The following is an 18,599-nucleotide window of genomic DNA, read 5'->3' on the forward strand; positions in this document are numbered from 1 at the left end:
TCCTGTCTCCCGTGTACACCCCTAGCGTCCTGCAGGTAGAGGGGTGGTTTTGATAATAGATTGGACAGGCTAATCTCAGTTTTTCTAGAAGCCATAAGGACAATCCCACAAGGTGAGGCAGGGTTTGCTGTAATTTGCCAGCCTCTCAGAACAGCCCAGGGCCCTGAGTCCTTCAGAAAGGGCTTGGCAAGAATCACCGAGGAGCGCTTCCCTGGCAGTCCAGTGGTGGAGACTTTGCACTTCTACTGCAGGGGGCACAGGTTCGATCCCTGATCGGGGAACTAAGATCCAGCATGCTTTGAGGGGCAGCCAGAAAATTTTTAAAAATAAATAAATAAACATAAATTAAATTTTTTTTAAAAAAGTCACTGAGGAGGATAGTGCAGATAGACGCAGAGGAACCTCCCTCCAGGTCATGTTTTCTGTGTAGCTGGGTGTATCTGTTGCTTTAGAATTTCCCAGTGAATTTTGTAGAATTGCTTTTTTGTTTGTTTATTGGCAAAAAGCTATAAAATTTTTCCACATGTTTAAAAATTATGGAAAATAATCATTGTAGATAATACAGAGAATGATACAGTGAACTTTCACATAACTCATCTTAACAATTTTACCAACACGTTCCCGTCTTGTTCTTTCTGTGTTCCCGCCCAGCAACCCTACCACCCGACTCCCAGATTGTTCTGAAGCAAATCCCTGCGTGGAGTTAGACATGTGTCGAGACCACGTTGCTGAACTGTCACAGGAAAGTCTCCAAGGTCACTCACTGGCTCTTTGGGTTAGGGTTTTGATTAAGAGGGGAAAAAAAAAATTAAGGTCCTCAAAAACTGCAAGCAGAAATTTTAAAAAATACTTCGGCACATCTTCTCAATCTTATTTATTTATTATTATGAATTTTTTGGCTGCACCACATGGCTTGCAGGATCTTAGTTCCCTGACCAAGAATCGAACCTGGGCCCCTGCAGGGAAAACGCTGACCATGAGAGAACTGCCTGCCTCCTCAGTCTTTTTGTCTGGAGCTTTGGGATCCTTGGGAAGCAACGGGATGCCTGCGCCCATTTTTTTAAGTGACACCCCAGCTTCCCACACTCCCACCCCCCACTGGAGCCTCAGCACAGCCCCGTCACACCTGTGCTCAGGCCTAAGCTGTCCTCCCCGCAGGTGAGGCCGGGCTGCAGGGCGTGAAGGGGCTGCCAACAGTTGTGTTCTAGATGTTTTTTTCCTCTAATTTCCTAACTTGCAGCATTAACTTCTCATGGGAAGAACTGATGAGACATCTGGAAAGAGGTTATTGTTGCCAGCCTCCTCTCCAGATCTCAGAGTTTTGGGGTTAAGTATTTGGCTGCCCAGGTTGCAGCATGCCGGATCATCCATCTTCATTGTGACAGTATGCAGGATCTTTAGCTGCGACATGTGAACTCTTAGTTACAGCCTGGGGGATCTTTGACGGCAGGGATGGAACCCAGGCTCCCCACATTGGGAGCACAGAGTCTTAGCCACTGGACCACCAGGGAAGTCCCGTTCTATGAAACAAGCCTGACCTTCATCGCCTTAGAAGGTTCTAGTGAGGCGGGGAAAGCAGACAGGAGAATCACTGCTCTTAAACTGGAAATGTTTATTGAGACGTTTCGGTCGGAGGAGGCTCTTTGTCTCCCTGGTTGTGGCTTTTCTGAGGCAGAGGGTCCCACAGGCTCCCATCTGTCCCATGAGACGGTCGTGTCCCTGCCCCGTTGGCCGGGGCCCCAGGCTACTCCTCCCCATCTGCCCCTTCCGCAGTCTGCCTGCAGCGGATGCTCCCGCCAGAGGCTCGCGAAGTTAGCTTCGGCTTCATCTCTGCTTCAGTTAACCGAGGCCCAGAGAAAGGAGCGCCGGGGCACCCCCAACTGTTGAAGTACACGTAATGCTTACAGGAGACAAGTTATTACACAACCTCTACCCTGAAACGCAAAATATTAAATATGACTCCACCTGCATAAATTAACTGTACAAGCTTATCCATCACGAAATCCCAGCAACCAACGTTAGTAAGCAATTTGGGATCAAAATCTAAAGCAAAAAAAAAAAAAAAAAAGGACACGAACACCCATGTAGTACGATGTTTTCAATGCGGGTAGGGGGGATGCGGCTGCCCTCAGTTCTGGTCACGGGACCACTGCCAGAGCCGCCCGACCCCAGGCTCCTCCTGCCTTGCCCGTGGGAGCCGGTCAGAGGTTGGCTCCACATAACTGTCCTTTCCCGGGCTGGGTGCCCCGTGGCCAGCCGGCTGGTCCTCAGGACACGTTGATGCCCCTCCCAGGAGTAGCGGTAGGGAGTGTAGAAGTTGAGTGGCTCTGGAGAAGGGATCCTGGGGAGGCGATAAATGGTTCTCTGGCTCCTTCAATGAAGAGCAAAGGTATTTGTTAAAGAGGGAAAGGTTTGCCTGGCCTGATGCTTTGTCCCCTCAGCCCCGGGAGGATACACAGCGATGGTCAGTGAGCAGAGAACCTGCCCATCAAAAGAGCATGTTTCTTATTCCAGGAGCCAGGAGCTTCTGCCTCTTTTTTTTTTTTTTAGGTGAAAGGCTGGGGATCTTAGTTCCCCAGTCAGGGATTAAACCCCCATGGAAGCTCGGAGTCTGAACCACTGGACCACCGGGAAGTGCCTGCTTTCTCTTTGAATTCCTGAAGGGACTTGCCCAGGGGTACCAGGCCGTAACTCCACTCTCCAGCCTTGCCTGGCGGCCCTTCCACTTTGAACATCGGGGTTAGGCCTCTCCAGCCTTGTCGGGCCACTCTGGACACCAGCTTGTGGCGTTCAGACCTTCTTGTGTGCGAGGTGGAGGGTGTAAATTCCAGCCAGCCGTAGCCCGACTCCAAACTTGAAGCTCCCCGTATCATTTGTCAGACAACGTACTCTAATTTCTTTCCTCTTAGGAACCTGCACAGCCTCTCTCCTCCTGCCCTCTCCCTGAATCCAGACGCAGGTCTCTTAACTCCCCACTTCGTACAACCTCCTGCAACCTTCCTACACCTCCTCCAACTTAGCAGGCCCAGACATAAACCAGCCTTCCCCACAAAACCCGCGCTGCGTGTCGCCTCCCTGACCTCAGTTGCTGATAGTGATGCCCTCGCCTTTGACTCGGGGAAACCCCCCAGGCCCCCTCAATCCTCGCTTCACCTGGCCCCTGACGCGTGGCACACCAGGGAGCCCCTCCAGCTCCACAAACAGGGTCTGCCTCCACCGCGGCCTCCCTGCTTCCTGCCCGAACGCACTGGCGTCCCTGCCTCCCCTGTCCCCTGTATTCATGGCAGTGATACCTGAGAAACATCAAGTCACTCTTCCCCTGCCGAGCACATCCCCCATCTCAGAAAAAACCCAGCTGCTGGCCCTGCCCTCCACCTCTGCCACTCCCCCATCGCTCTGTTCTGTTCCCCTCCTGTTGTTGGACTCAGGCTCCGGTCGGGGGTCCTTCCCTCCCCCAAAAGGGTGAGGAGGGGCGCTCTGAAAGACTTCTCTGCTTCCCAGCTTAAATGACGGCACCCACCCCGCCCCCCATGTTCCTCCTGCCTCTCGCCACCCCTAGCATCCACTGCTCAATTTCCTTTCTCCCCGCCCCTCTCCTCCCTTCCCTTGTCTCGCCTCTCCTCTTCCAGCTAGTTCTCTGGTTTCCTCTCTCCCACCAGAATGGAAATCCTAAGTGGACAGAGATTTGTGTATCTTCTCTTTACCACTGTGTCCCCTGCCCCTAAGGCAGGACTTGCCCCGGGCAGGTGCCCCCTAGGTGCTGGGTGAATGAATGAACCGTGGGCTCTGCCCTTCAGGCTTAAACGCCTGTGGCTGATCCTATTGCTGGTTTCTCAAACAGCCCAGGCGTGCCCCCAGTGACAGGCTTGCCTGTGTCCCCCAGATCGGGACTTCAGGCAGCCTTTCCAGGGCCCTCGGGTCGACTCCCTCCCTCCCAGAGACAGGGCCTGGGCTCCTACATCCTCGGGCTTGTGTGTCCATCCCCTCCTCCACACACCCTAGGTGGGGGCCTCGGCAGGTGGCTTGTCCTCTCAGGGCCTTGGGGGGGGCACCAAGGGATGGTGTGTGAGCACTTGGCACCATCACCGGCCCCCCATCCCGCCCCATCCCTGAGTCCAACATGGGCAAGTCATCCCGGTCCTGCTTCTTTTTTTTTGTGGCTGCACCACGTGGCATGCAGGATCTTAGTTCCTTGACCAGGGATCAAACCCATGCTCTTTGCAGCGGAAGCACAGAGTCCTAACCACCAGACCGCCTGGGAAGTCCCTGGCCCTGCTTTCTGTGTGGGTCTTGCGTGTCCCATCTAAGACGCAGGTCCCAGTAGCTCCACGTTGCAAGCGAGGAAATGGGTCACGGGGGGTTAAATCACCCTCCAAGGTTGCAGGGGCCCACCCAGACTCACTAGCCTGCCCTGCCTAACAACCCCGGGGCTGAGACTTTGTGTCCGCTGTAAATATGTTACCTCACCATGCCAGCCACAAGAGTTGGGGGTGGGCAGGGACTTGTCAGGAGGCCCAGTGCCCCAACAAGCCACCCCGTTTCAGCACCCATTGGTGCTGTCCGTGGCCCCCGCTGTGGCTCCTCCAGCCCCGGCTCTCTGCTTTTCCCAGGGGGTGTGGTCCCCCCGCCCCCGCGCGGCCCACCGGACTGGACTGTACCTTCCTCCGGGTCTTTCCTAGGCTTCGGTGGCTGCCACGTCCCCGTTCACATAATCAGGCTCCCCGTCCTCGTCTGGGCTTCCTGCCAGGGAAAGCGGTGCTTCCCGCAGGGCTGACTCTGCGGATCCACGGGCAGATGGTCAGAGGGCTCACATGGACACGCTCAGCCCAGCCCTGTCTCCTCAGGAGGTACCACGCAGCCCACGGGAAAGGCTGCACTGGGTGGTGTGTCCGTCCCTTCCCCTCTGCAATCTGCCAGCGGTCCGTCCTGCCCGGAGCAGGGCAGGTGCAATTCCGTCCAAGCCGCTGGATGGGCAGTGGGCCAGGAGGACCCGACCTCAGAGGCCACGGTGCTCCCGAAGGAGGTCCTGCCACGGTCAAGCTGCTGCAGCCACTGATGCACCAGAAGCTCCGCTGTGGGATCAGCTGGACGGGCCTCGGGGGAGCCCACCTGGCCTCGTCCTCCCAGATCCCCTAAGCATCCGTCTCTACCGCTCCCCCTGACTGTGTGTCCCAGACTAGGACACTGCTCCACCCCGCCAAATGCAAGCCAGCTGAAGGCGACCATTCGGGAATGCCTGGGCTCCGGCCACATACCCACGACTCTCTTGGACTCCCGCCACTGCTGGATGGACGCCGAGTTCTGATAATCCTCAGACCCCTCGTCCCCTGCAGGGAGAGCACCCGGACAGGGGCTGGGGAAGGGGCAGCCACCGCGGCCATTCCTCAGGCCAGCGAGGTGCCGTGGCCACCCCTCTAGGGGGGCAGCCTGCATCCTTCGCGTGCTTGGCAGACCCTCAAGGGAGGGAGGGAGATCCAGGGACTGACAGGGCCTCCTCCCGGGACACAAGGTCTAATACTGGTGAACCCTGCAGCGGGGGCTCCAGACCCCATCAGTGCAACCTTACCTGACTCCATTCTCTTTGGCTTGCAGATGAGCACGTTCTCATAGGAATTGGTGTCATCGTCATCTGCCAGGGAAAGGGGAGAGGGTGGGGGCTGCTGGTGGGTCCTGCCCAACAAGCCTGGCTCTTCCTCCCTCCCTCTGTCTCATCAAGCCCTGTCTGGGTCCCACAGGGCCTTGAACATTCTCCTAGACAAGCTTCTTAATGGGCAGAGGCCTGTCTCCAGTGGGTTCCACCCTGGGCTCCTTCTATCTTTCAAAGCTACCCCTAAATGCTCTGGGGAGGGGCAGGCCCACCATGGATAGTTAAGAGAAGGGAGACCCATCTCTATGTGGGCAAAGAGGGGCAGGCAGATCCACTGGGGGCGCAGGAGACAGGAACCTGCCTAACCCTTCAGGCAGTGGGGGCAGGCTGAGGATCCTCTGCCGGGGGGGCCTAGGCTGGGTGTGGCATATCAGAGCCTGGTACCCTGGCTTTGCATCCCATCCCCACCCCCCAACGAGGAAGCTAAGCTGTAAACACCACCCTATCCAGCTTCCATCTTTGTTGAAGAGGCTCTGAGAAGTGAGGGCTTTCCCCCCAATATAGGAGTGCAGGTGGGGAGAAGACCCTCACTCCCACTCCAGCTCAGCCTAGGCAGGGGGCTCAGGCCTGTGCCCCCTTCAGCAGGCACTGCCCACCCTCTTGTTCTGTAAAGCCAAGGTGTTAAGAGCCCAGGGTTCCAGCACCCTCAGGGCTGGCAGGGCTTGGCATCCTTCAAGCAAGTCTGCCACTTCCAGGGCCTTCCTCCAAGGACCCATGTATGCCCAGCCTTGAGGGGGGCCCTGAACAACAAGCGGACCAGCCTGCCCCTGGTCCCTGCCCTCAGCTCCCCTTCTGCTCCCGGACTCCTGCTCCCTCCCATCCCTGCCCTCCTCTGCCTCTCAGCTCCTGCCTGCAGTGCCAGCCTCTTCGGTCCTCCTAGGTCCTCCCCAGTCCTCCTCGATCCTCCCGGGTCCTCCTCCAGTCCTCCCCATCCTCCCAGGTCCTCCTAGATCCTCCCCATCTTCCTCGGCCCTCCCCGGTCCTCCCGGGTCCTCCTCATCCTCCCAGGTCCTCCTCGGTCCTCCCAACCCTCTCTGGCCCCGCCCCGGAGGTGTGGCTTCTGAAGCTGATCTGCCCTCGCTGTCTCCTCTGCCTCACCTTCCGCGGGCTTCTGGAACGGATCGTAATTGTAATAGTCCGTGGAGGTGGGGTCTCTGACAAGAAAACACAGACACAGCACCAGCTGCGGGGCAGGCCCGTGGTGCAGGGTGGGGGCTTCACGTAGGGGGCGGTGAGACCACGGCGGCCCCAGCCGTCGTCACTCCCCCCGGAGCCCGTGGGGGCTCGGCCAGGGTCTCACCCCTGAGCCACCCTGGGGCTGAGGGCGTGGTGGCCTGGCTCCAGCCACCGCGCCGGGTGACTTCAGGCAAGTCGCCTCCAGCCCCGGAACCTCAGTTTGCCCAACAGGAAGTCCAGGAGGAGACGTCCTGGGTGCCCTTCCTCTAGAGGCTCTGCAGACGCAGGGTGAGCCCCGCCCACCCCAAACGGCCACGCCCACCCAGACGGCCCCGCCCCCGAGCAGGGCTGCGTCCCTGCCCCGGCCTCATCCCCACGAAGCCACGGTCCTCTGAGGGGCCACGGTGCTGCGGGAGCCTGCCCGGGCCCGCGGCTTTCCAGGGCAGGAGGCCGTTCTCACGGAAGGAAGCGGAGGGCGGGGGCGGGCGGGGGCGGGACGGAGGTGGCCAGGGCCCGCAGAAGGCCGCTCACATGTAGGCTTCCTCTGATCTGGGTCTGCTTCCTGCGGGAGGGGGCGAGAATTAGGCCGTGGTAGGGGCTGTGGGCCCGCACCGCAGCTCCCTCCTGCCCAGAACCCACCTACCTTTGCTGAAGTACTGGTACCTGGGGGATGAAGAATCTGGAAGAAAGTCCAGGCCCATTGGCTCAATGCTGGTTCCCCACCCCAGGCCCCTCCACGTGTTTCCCAGTCTTCACACCTTCACACCTGCTCTGTCCCCTCGCCCCACTGGGCCAGCCATCAGGCCTCCCAGCCCAGCTTGCATGTCTCTCCTCTGGGAAGGCCTCATGCTTACTACCTGTCCCATCAGGTATTCACCTGTCCCACCAGGTATTCGCCTATCTCCGTCCCACCTTGCCCCAGCCCCCACCCCTGTGTCCCAGGCCACTCACCCTCGAGGCTGGGGGAGAACCGCAACATCTTGTCCTTCCTACATGGGAGGGGGGGGCGGGGCTGAGAAGGAGCTGGGAGGAGGCCCCCTGGGTTCCTGGGGGTCTGGAGCCCACAGCCTTCCTTGGTGGGGCCCTCAGAATCAGAACTGGGGCTCTGAGGTCTGAGGAAGGAGCAGGATCTTGGCCTGGGCTCCTCCAGGTGGGGACCCCCCAGGGCCCTCCTCATCACCTCCCTTGGGTCTGGGTTTGGGGGCTCATTCCTACCTTGTCAACTCCATGTTGGAGGCTGTGTCCCCGGGCCAGGCCTCCCTGACCACTGCAAAGGATGAGGGGGTGTTGGCTGGGACCCAGACCAGCTGGTCGGTGTAGTCCCTTCACCCTATCACCCCGCCCAATCAGGCCTGGCCACAGCCTCAGAACAATGAGGACGAAAGGGACTTTGAGGCTGACACCCCCAACCCTGAGCCCAGCCTGGGACCCGTCTGCCAGGGGACTCACAGGTGTAGGTCCGGGCCACTGCAAAGCTCTGCTGATTCTCTTGCCTGGAAACACAGAGCTGCGCTGAGTCAGGGCCTGGCCTCCCACAGCCCCAGGGACAGAGAGGACAGAGGGACAGGGAGGGACAGACCACGGCGAGAGTGAGGGGGTGCTGCCAGCCCTCCAGGACTCAGATCTGGGGCTTCCTGATGTTCTCCTCGTCTATACAGCTCCCCCGCCTGCCTACCTGGTGCCCACCCTTCTCACACAGGCCTGGGCTGGAGCCAGCCAGACACATAGACGGTCAGGAGGGCCTGTGGCAGGGCTGGGAGAGCTGCTCAGGGACCTGGTGGTGACTTCAACCAGGAGCAGCAAAGAGGCTGCGCCCACCACCTACCACCCCAGGAATGTTTAAGATTCCTTTGAGAGCATGGCCTGCTGGAGATGTTCAAACATGCCATTTATTCCCCAGTAACTGATGAGGCAACTTCAGGGCTTAGCAAACACAGCTAGGCATCTAACTATTACTTTCTTCCTTTCAAACAGAATCTGATTTGTATTTAGACAGTCACATGACCATCTATAAGACTCTTATTTCCCAATAAATGAATGACATCAAACTAAAAACCTTCTGCTCAGCCAAGGAAGTCATCGACGAAACCAAAAGACCATCTACTGACCAGGAGAAGCTATTTGCAAATGATATATCTGATAAGGGGTTAATGTCCCTTATAATATAATATATAAACAACTCATAACTAAACAACCAAAGAACAACCTGATTAACAAAATGGGCAAAGGACTGAATAGACATTTTCTAAAGAAGACTTATAAATGGCCAACAGATATGAAAAGATATTCAACATCACTAATTATGAGGGAAATAAATGCAAATCAAAACCATGGTGAAGTTTTCACCTTAGACCTGTTAGAACAAGAATATTATCAGAAAGGCAAGAAATAAAAAGTGTTGGTAAGGATGTTGAGGAAAGGAAACCCTTGTGTGCTATTGGGGGAATATAAATTAGTGTAGTCACTATAAATTCAATACGGAGATGCCCCAAAATACTAAGGATAAAACTACCATATAATCCAGCAATTCCACTTCTGGGCATTTATCTAAAGAATATGAAATAACTAATTTGAAAAGCTATATATAGTACTGCAGAAGACTCTTGAGAGTCCCTTGAACAGCAAAGAGATCAAACCAGTCAATCCTACAGGAAATCAACCCTGCATACTCATTGGAAGGACTATGCTGAAGCACCAATACTCTGGCCACCTGATGTGAAGAGTTGACTCACTGGAAAACCCCCTGATGCTGGGAAAGATTGAGGGCAAAAGGAGAAGGGGGAAGCACAAGATGAGATGGTTGGATGGCATCACCGACTCAATGGACTTGAATTTGAGCAAACTCTGTGAAGGACAGAGGAGCCTGGCATGCTGCAGTCCATGGGGTTGCAGAGTCTGACACGACTTAGCAACTGAACAAAAACAAAATATGTGCCCCTATGTTTGTTACAGCACTATTTACGATAGCCAATACATGGCTATCATGTAAACATGTATCATGGAAACAATCTAAGTGTCCATCAACAGATAGATGAATGAGTAAAGAGGATGTGGTATATATACACAATGGAATACTATTTACCCATAAAAAGATAAAATCTTGCTATTTGTGACAATGTGGTTGGACCTCGAGGGCATCATGCTAAGTGAAAAAAGTTAGAGAAAGAAAAATTCCGTATGATTTCACTCATATGTGAAATATAAAAAACAAACAAAAAACAAAATAAATGAACAAACCAAACAAAAACTAACTTGTAGATACAGAGAGAAGAGTAGTGTTTACCAAAGCTGAGCGGGCAAAATGGGTAAAGGGGATGAACTGTGTGATGACAGGTGGAAACTAAATGTTCGTTGGTAAGCTTGACATAGGGTATACGGAAATAGAAATAAAATATTCTACATGTGAAACCTAAATAATGTTCTAAACCAATGTTGTTTTTAAAAAAAGACTATTTCCCAGCCTCCCTTGCACCTAAATGTGACCATGTAATTAGACTCTGGTTAATGAAATGCAAGCTTTCAGGAAAGTGCCTTAAAGGAGGTACTGCCAACTGGGATGCACCCTTTTGGCCTTCCTTCTTCATTCTTACTGCTGCATGGAATGCAGAGATGAGGGCTGGAGCTTTAGCTGCCATTTTGGCCTGTGAAGTGCCTTTGGGAATGAATGCCAACACTAAGGATAGTGGAGCAGATTAGCTAATTATAAAAGCCTTTTCAGTTTCTTCCATGGACCAGAATGGAGACCTGGTCCAGTCTTCCAGGAGCTCCTGAGGGGTGAAAGTGATCTGATTTAGGGGCAAGGACCTAAATCCACAGAAGAGAGTCTGGCACGGCTTCCCAGAGGAAATGATGCAGGAGCTGGGCCTGGCACAGGCCGGTAGGACTGAACCCAAGTGCGGTGGGGAGAGCCCAAGTCTCCTCTCTGATCTCCTCCCACTCAGGCCTCTTTTCCCACCTCCCACATGGCGAGGTTTAACTTGTGCCTCTGAGGATCTTCAGTTCTAAGATTAATCAGGGGCCTGGAGTGGGCAGGGATTAAGGGAGGAGGGGAGAAGGGAGATATTGAGGAACTTGCCTTGGGGCAGGGGTGTGGGCAGTGGGGAGGGCACCAGGGGAGTCCAGTCCACCCCCCCCAAGTGCAGGTTGTGGGCTGGCGAGCCAGAGGACCAAGGGACCCCAAAGGGCTGGAAAGGTCCAGCCCCAGCCCCAGGAGCAGGCATGGATGGGAAAATTCTATTTTCAAATCTCACTGTGGTTTTTCAGTTGCAAAAGGAAATGAGAAGAGGGTGTGTGAGCGAGTTTGTATGTGAGTGCCTGCCCAGGCGTGCAAGCAGGCCCTGTGTGTGTGTGAGAAGTGCATGCATGAATGAGTGCTAGGGGAGCCGGTGGGTGTGCGTGGGCGTGCAGGCCAGTGCACGTGTGTGCACGCAGGTCTCGGAGCTCCCCACCAGCACACCACTGGCCGCAGCCCTCCTGCCGGGGTCTTGACACTCTGGGGTCAGTGACAGCGTTTCATCTCCCCTGACCACTGCCCTGCTTCCAGCTCTCCTGCGACTCCCCTTGGCCCTTAGGGCAAAGGCCAAGGCCTCTGGCCACAGTCAAGACTCTCCTTCCTCCAAATTCAGCTCACTACTCTCATGTTCACTCTGGCCGCATCAACCCCAAGATGGGGTCCACCCCGGCCTTAAGTCAGTGACTGCCCACACTGCTCCTTCTCTCTCTGGAATGTCCCCCTTTCCCCTTCTGTCTCTCTTCAGATTCTTCCCACCTCCTCCAGGAGGCCTTCCCTGATCCGCCAAGTTTTATGCCCACATACTGTCTTGGACCCAGCACCTGGTCCCTGGTCCCTGTCCCTGCAACGGGAGGGTGGGATTCCTCTGTCAACCCCCAACAGCACAGCCTAGACCCCACCAGGCTGGGGTCATGGCGGGGATTTCTGAAGATGCTCCTGGGCTCGCTGGAGCGTGCTCCCCACCCTCCCCGACTAGTCTGGGGTAGGGTTTGGGCGGTCCTTGGGCACCCCCTCACCCTCTCCTAAGTACTGAGGACCCACTGGAGCCCGGCATGGAGGAGGTGAGAGTGAAGGGGTGAGGGGTGGGGGCGGGGATGCCCGAGGGGATGCCCACAGGGACGGCCCCCGCCCAGGCAGGACACACAACATCACCGGGCTGGGGAGACACTCACAGACTCCTCTGCTCATAGATTTTCTCAGACTTCTTTGCACCTGCAAGAGCAGGACCAGATTAGCCAGTTCCCGCCCCCTGCCCCCACCCCCACCGGCCGGGGCCAGGTGGGAGCTGAGATCTGAGGCCCAACCATCTCCCCTGTTGCCCTGGGCAGGCCTCAGACCGGACGTGGGGGCTGAGCCACTCATGACTGGGGAGCCACCTGACCCTGTGAGGTTTGCTCACCATTTATTTAGGAGAGCGGAACGTGAAGGCAGACATTGCAGGCAGCCCAGCCCCCTCTCCCCTCCCTTGTCCGGTGCATGGAGCGCAGACAGATGCCTTTGACCCCGGAGAACCAACACTCCCATTCAGTCAGACCCGTGGTCTTCAGAGAACAATCAGGGGCCAGGCCCCTGGGTTTCACTTCTGCGCCCCCAGGCTTATCTGACTGCCCCTTCCGAGCAGCCGGGTCTGGGCCTGAGCGGATCTCTGAGGACACCGCCCGCTCCTCCCACAGGCCCACGACCCCCAGGCTTTACCTGGGCGGGAGCAGCGCACGCACAGGCCGGCCGCTGCCCCCAGCAGCAGCAGCAGAGCCGCCCCCGGCCACAGCAGCTCTGTGTCCGCGCTCATGTCCACTCCGGGCCGCTCTTCTTCCTGCAGGGCTGCGACAGGGGGCACTGTGAGCCAGGGTGGGGGCCATAGGGACGCCCCCGCCAGGAACCCTCCCCTCATTGTCCCCTGACAGCCCAGCGTCCCCTACCCTCCCTGCTCTGGGACCAGACGGGGACAGAACCAGCCCTGTCCGCTCATCTGACCCCAGACCCATGCCTTGGGCCGCCCCCACCCCAGGGCCATCATCAAGTGCTAGAAGGTTCTGGAAACCTGCCAGTAAGCACACACTCCCACGCACACCTTCGCTTAGTCCACCCAGCCACCCCTCGAGGGAGAGGCTCGCGCAAATAGAGAAACAGAAGCCCCAAATTCCACAGCTGCAAAGGGGAAAGGCAGGATTTGAATGCCAGGCTCCAGACCCTAGGGGCTTCCCAGGAGGTGTTAGTGGTAAAGAAAACCTGCCTGCCGATGCAGGAGGCTTAAGAGATATGGGTTCAGTCGCTGGGTCAGGAAGATCCCCTGGAGGAGGGCATGGCAACCCACTCCAGGATTCTTGCCTGGAGAGTCCCATGGACAGAGGAGCTTGGCGGGCTGCAGTCCACACAGTTTCTCAAGGAGTCGGATATGACTGAAGTGCCCTAGCATGCATGCCTGCGCTCCAGACACTAATGCTGGTTCTGCTCTTTCATCCTGTGACGAAACCTCCTGCGAACCCAGCTTTGTTCCCCAAGCTCAGAGTCCACTACCCCTTCTACACTGGAGCCCCCATCCACCCTAGGGTGATTCTCTGCTCCCACCCAAGGCCGCCCGGGGAAGCTGGGGGTGCGATTTCCATTCCTAAAATGCCCGTCTATCCAGATGCTCTGGCTCCTCCTGTCCTGGGAGCTGGGAGGAGGGAGGTCAGGGAGGCTTCTTGGAGAAGGTGGGCCTGAGACCAGGACGGGGAGAAGGATGCCTGGGCAGAGAGGGACCTTGGTGGCCGGGAGAGGAAATGTGCTAGGAGATGGGGTCAAGAGGCCGCTCTGTGGTCAGTGGCCAGTCCCAGCCTCGGGGCCTCAGCGAAGCCGCAGGCAGCCACCTAGCAAGGCCTGCTGAGTGCAAGTTCAGCCCTCTTGAGGGGCCCTCCAGGGAGATTTGTTGCAACTCTAAAGAGACTCAGCCCCCTTGCAAAGGCCAGTGACAGAGGGCAGCAGGGGTCCTGTGGGGCCTGTGCCCCACGGTGGGCACGTGGAGCCCACACTACGGAGCATCCCCTCTGTGAACACCTGTGCCTCTGGTCTCAGCCGCCTGGGAGGAGGCTTCTCCCTGCTTCACAGCTGCGGGAGGCGAGGCTGAGGGAGACCCAAGCTTTGTGCGGTCCTGCTTCCTCTTTCCGGCTCCCTCAGAGGCCTGCACCACACCCCGCGGCCCCGCTCACCACCCCGAGCTTCCCGAATCCCCGTTTCAAAGATGACAGGGAATCTCCGTGTAGGGCCCAGCCTCCATCAGCTGCCCGTCATGCAGAAGTCATCTCTCCTTCCCGCAAATGCCAAGTGAGTCAGCGGGAATACCACCATTCCCAGACCTTGGGACCCAGTGGCCTTTGCATGAGGAGAGGATCCTCTAGGAGCCGGGGCACCGTCTTCCTGGGCCACATCCCCTCCACCCTCCGCAGACCTCCCTCTGGTCCAGGGCCGCCTCCCCTCGGCCCTCCAGCCAAGGCTCAAATCCATCCAGGGCTGGTGAGGTTGGAAGCCCCTGGTTTTGGACACGGAGGACCCCTACCTGTATCTCAGGGTCTCTTGGCCTCAATTTTCTCATCTGTAAAACTGGGATCAACCAGGGCCTTCCTCCAACAGCTGTGGGGAGGACACACACGTCCAGCCTGGACCACAGTCAGGGTTTCAGGAAGAGAAACTTGCTGAGTGTCGCACTTCCGGCCGGCTGGTTTGGACAGTTCCCTTGAGCGCCTGCCCCTGACACATTTATCTTTTGGTCGAGACAAAGGCTGTTTCTGCCCCCAAGGAGGTTTCGGGGTACACCCAAGGGGGGTTACTCCCGTGGGACAAGGGTCCAGCACTGGCCACCCCTGGCGTCTGCTTGAGAGCCCAGGGGCAAGTCCACACGCTCCACTTGGCATTCGAGGCCCGAGGATCTGGGCTCTGAGCTCTGCTGCCCTCCCTCCGCGAGGACCCCTGACCACCCAAAAGCCCTCTTGCTTCTGGTATACCAGAGCAGCGGCTCTGCTGTTCTGGTATAAGCCGCACAGTCAGGCGTGCCCCTAGCCCTGGTCCGTCTCCCCCCGGCCTGGCACTGTGTGAGGGAAGGGGGCAGGGCATGAGAACACACATTCTGCCCCAGCGGCTGAGTCCCGATGCCACCGGTCACCCTGTTAAGCGGGGGAAAAACTGACACTCAACCCTCGGGTTCGTCATAGGAGGCCCAGCACTGAGACGACACCCCGAAGGTGCTGCTGATGGCTGGTGTGGGGCACAGTGGGCTGTGACCGCCGCGACTTGTCATCATCACGGTGCCCGCGGGATGGGAAGGGGTAGCTGCATCCTGGCTGGATGGCCTGCCCTGGAGCGCGTGGGGCGACCCTGCCTGAAGCCCCCCCCTGCCTGCTCCCCCAGACATGCAGGCCTGAGCCTGCCCCAGGCGGGGCATCGTGCTGGGACCCTGGGGGACCCTGGGATCTGAAGGCGAGCGTGGCTGTTGCCCCCAGCCCTGCAGCTGTCACAGAACCACAGAGCATCACCTCGGAGAGGTCAGCTCCTTTCTTCTCTAAGGGAGAGGGCGGCCCAGAGAGGTGAGTACTCGGCCCAAGGTCACACAGCTGAGCAGTCACAGAGCCAAGACCCGTACTCAGGGCAGGTGGACTCTGACGCCTACACTCCTTCACATAAATCCTGTCTTAAATTACATTTTTTAAAAAGAATCACACAGTATGGTTTTTAAAAGATTCATTTGGAAAAGAAAAAAAACAAAGATTCATTTGAGGAAGAAACTAGGACTGCCTCTTCCCCGAGACTGACACTGACTCAATTTGTCCCCTGTCCTTGTTTTCCCACCCAGGTCTGAGAACAGGCGGCGGCGGGGAAAGAGAGGGGCTGGGCCCCCAGGGGCCAGGCCGCGCTGGGTGGAGTGGGGAGGGGAGGGGAGGCCGCCGCAGCCTCAGGCCTGCAGGCCAAAATAGCAGAAAGGGAAGTGGGCAGTTTTCAGATGAACAAGGTTTGCAACAAGCCCATGGCGGAAGAGCTCTCGGGGATGGGCTGAGCCGCCCCAGCACCCAGCCTCCCGCCCCCAAAGGCCCTTGGCGACCCTCCTGCCCAGCCCCGCAGCACCCCTCTTGCTGTGGATGGGGAAACTGAGGCCCGCCGGGGCCAAGGGGCAGGCTGTGGGGTGGGGATCGACTCAGAGGTCCCCACCCCAGCCCTGGGAAGGCTTTATCTGCTGGTCTCTGCTCTGTTTCCCCAAAGAACCTTGGCCTTCAGATGAGACCGACCAGAGGTCTCTAAGGGAGGTGCCTGATGCTCGGGCAGCTGGTGCAGGGCCCAGGGAAGCTCCTGTTCTGGGCAGGGGAGGCGGGTGGGGAAGGCCATGGCCTCCTGTTGACAGAGCAGGGCACTGGGAGCACCCCGGGGCCTGTAGTTTCTCAACCCGCCGCCCCCCACCCCCAGCAGGGACCTGGTGGCCAGGCTGGGGGCTGGGTGGGGGCGACTGGGATAGCTCTTCCTCTGGGCCTGGGGCAGGACCTCGGCCTGCTCGCCCAGAGCACCTCTCCCATCCTCCCGTAGCTCTGCGGCAGGGTTGTTACAGTCCCATTTTACAGATGAAGAAACCAAAGCTCATGAGGCCTTGGGAGCCCTGTCCTGGCCCCTCAGCAGTCTCTGGAAGTGATGGGACCTCCCTGGGCGCTTCCCAGGGCTGTGCAGGCTGGGCCGGGGAAGGCGAGGGCAGGAGACGGGCCGGAGCCCCAGAAACAGCCGCCCCCGGGGTGCCGCAGGGGCTGGGCCAGGGGCCCCTAGCCGGGGGGCACCAGAACAGAGCTGGGGCCGAGGAAGGAGGTGTGGGGCGTCCTGGTTTCTTCCCGACCCACCCAGGAGGCAACCAGATGCTCCTGCCAGGCCACCAGGGCCTCTCCCATCCCCTCTGGGTGTCGGAGGGCAGCCTCAGGTCCCCGGGCTCAGGCCCGGGTTCCAGGCACCCCTGGGAAAGCCTTACCTGAGAGCGGGGGGGATCCTCACTGCGGCCACCTCATCCTGAGCCCACACACCTGCCCGAGCCGATGCCAACGCCAGAGACACTGGCGGGCAGCCGGCAGGGCGGCGGGTTTCCTGTCAGCCACTGAATCAGCCTTCACACATCCGCTGCTCTGCCGGACAGGCCCCGCTTGCAATAGACGGAGGCGGGGAGACAGAGAGGCAGAGAGACATGGAAACAAACGCACGCAACATGCACGCTGAACACACACGTGTGAACCCGTCTCAGAGAGGAGGAGACACAGAGAGAGACAGGGAGAGAGGGAATGGAGGATGAAATGGGGGTGCTTGCACAGACACACACAGGCGGCCAGAGAGTAAGACACGGACACCCTGAACACGCACAAACACAGAAGTACACGTCCACACTAAAATACACACACACGAAGAAAACCAGAGAGACAGTCACACTCACACAGAGAAAGGGATACACATGCAGGTAAAGAAGGAGAAAGAAATACAGATACACAGAGACGCATGGCGGATGCCTGCCAGGGCAGACATAAGGACGGCCAGAGGCAAAGACAGATGGAGCTGACAGACACCGACACCAGACGGAGGGAGACCCAGGGCAAGGGCAGAAGGAAGGACATGCACGGCCGCTCCTCCAGGCCCGGGCGCCCTCGTACTCCCATTTTCCAGATGAGGCTCATAGAGGTGCAGAGCCGGCCACTCCCTCCACCTGCTGCCCCAGCATCCGGCCAAAGAGGCGAGGAGGTGCTGGACAGGTGGCCGTGTCCCCCAGCACCTCCTGTTAGTGGTCATCAAACCACCTGCCCAAGGCCACTGAACTCTCACCCCACCTGCTAGGGACCCCAGGGAAGCCCTGGGGGCCGCACCTCAACCCCCCCCCTCCATCGGTCTGGCAACTCAGGGCCTGAGCTCCCCAGCTCTGGGCCCCTCTCTGCTGGGACGGGCTTTCTCTTCCGATCCCAGTCCGGCCCAGCCAGGTGATGCTGGGAGTGCTGCCGGGAGGCCCAGTGGGAAGCAGAACAGAACCGCCAGGACTGGGTGCTCACTGCTGCCACCCTGTGGGGGAGAAGGGTGGCGCGGGGACCTGGCCCTTGGGAGACCACGTGGGCCCGGAGCCCCGGTTGCCCTTACTCCCCTGCAAGTCAGGGTAAAGCAGGGCTAAAGCCAACCTCGCCTGACTCGCAAACCTGCGGCTGAGAACCGCAGCTGCCTCCCTCGTTCCATGTGGGGGCAGCGCTGTGTGTAAGTCCCTTGGCAACTCTTGCAGGAAGACCTTCGTTTTCTTAGGCAAGCTGACTGGAGGCTGAGAGGCTAAGCTGGATTTCAACTCAGATCCCAAAGCCTGTTGTCTTTTCACCACTCATGAGTTCAGGGGCTCGCTGGGACTGCCTGCCTGCCTGACCCCTCTTCACCTGCTGGGACAAGTCTGTGTTGGTTTCCATCCAAACTTGGGCTGTGTGCTTGCCCAGGTTTCTCTATCTGCAAGGATGGACAGAAGGTCCAACATGTCCAGTGGGAATGGAGCTCTGTTCCACCCACATGCTGGCTTCTGTCAAGGGCCTTCTCATTCATGGAGGATGTGGAGTCGACTGCTGACTGCCAGCAAAGTCTTAGGGTCCGTCCACAGTAGCACCCAGGATCCTCTCTGAGCCCAGTTTCCATCTATAAAAACAAGGGTCTGTCAACCCAAAGACCCTTTTTGAAATTGAGTGGGAGGAGGAGCCACTCAATCTGAATCCACTCCTGAATCCGGGAGGATCCATTGCCCCTTTTTAGGCA

The 18,599-nt window shown here is 57.9% G+C and overlaps 1 protein-coding gene across 9 annotated transcripts; it reads right to left on the bottom strand.

Annotated features, from left to right (window-relative positions):
- Positions 1-1,592: 1,592 nt before the first annotated feature.
- LAT2 (linker for activation of T cells family member 2) lies at positions 1,593-17,617 on the bottom strand. 9 transcript variants are annotated; one of them, XM_061153401.1, is made up of 14 exons: positions 16,810-17,602; positions 14,371-14,444; positions 12,531-12,656; positions 12,008-12,047; positions 8,273-8,316; positions 8,039-8,090; positions 7,775-7,935; positions 7,467-7,502; positions 7,355-7,385; positions 6,746-6,801; positions 5,567-5,629; positions 5,256-5,327; positions 4,659-4,776; positions 1,593-2,371 (listed from the first exon to the last, which is right to left on the bottom strand). In XM_061153401.1, the coding sequence occupies exons 3-13, from the start codon at positions 12,622-12,624 to the stop codon at positions 4,676-4,678; spliced, it is 750 nt and encodes a 249-aa protein (XP_061009384.1). In that variant the 5' UTR covers positions 12,625-12,656; positions 14,371-14,444; positions 16,810-17,602; the 3' UTR covers positions 1,593-2,371; positions 4,659-4,675. The 9 variants fall into 9 exon arrangements, with proteins under 9 accessions (XP_061009384.1, XP_061009385.1, XP_061009386.1 ...); XM_061153402.1 differs by having other exon boundaries at positions 14,371-14,470; XM_061153403.1 differs by lacking the exon at positions 14,371-14,444 and having other exon boundaries at positions 12,531-12,648; positions 16,810-17,603.
- Between the last annotated feature and the right edge of the window lie 982 nt (positions 17,618-18,599).

The sequence above is a fragment of the Dama dama genome, chromosome 10 (genome assembly GCF_033118175.1).
Source record: "Dama dama isolate Ldn47 chromosome 10, ASM3311817v1, whole genome shotgun sequence".
Taxonomy (NCBI): domain Eukaryota; kingdom Metazoa; phylum Chordata; class Mammalia; order Artiodactyla; family Cervidae; genus Dama; species Dama dama.

Bases quoted from the DNA above. Each gene is read 5' to 3' on its own strand.
- LAT2 (XM_061153403.1), bottom strand. From the start codon at position 12,624: ATGAGCGCGGACACAGAGCTGCTGTGGCCGGGGGCGGCTCTGCTGCTG. The intron at 12,048-12,530 runs GTAAAGCCTGGG...CTGCTCTTGCAG, and splicing joins CGTGCGCTGCTCCCGCCCAG to GTGCAAAGAAGTCTGAGAAA. The intron at 7,386-7,466 runs GTAGGTGGGTTC...CCCCTCCCGCAG, and splicing joins GTACCAGTACTTCAGCAAAG to GAAGCAGACCCAGATCAGAG.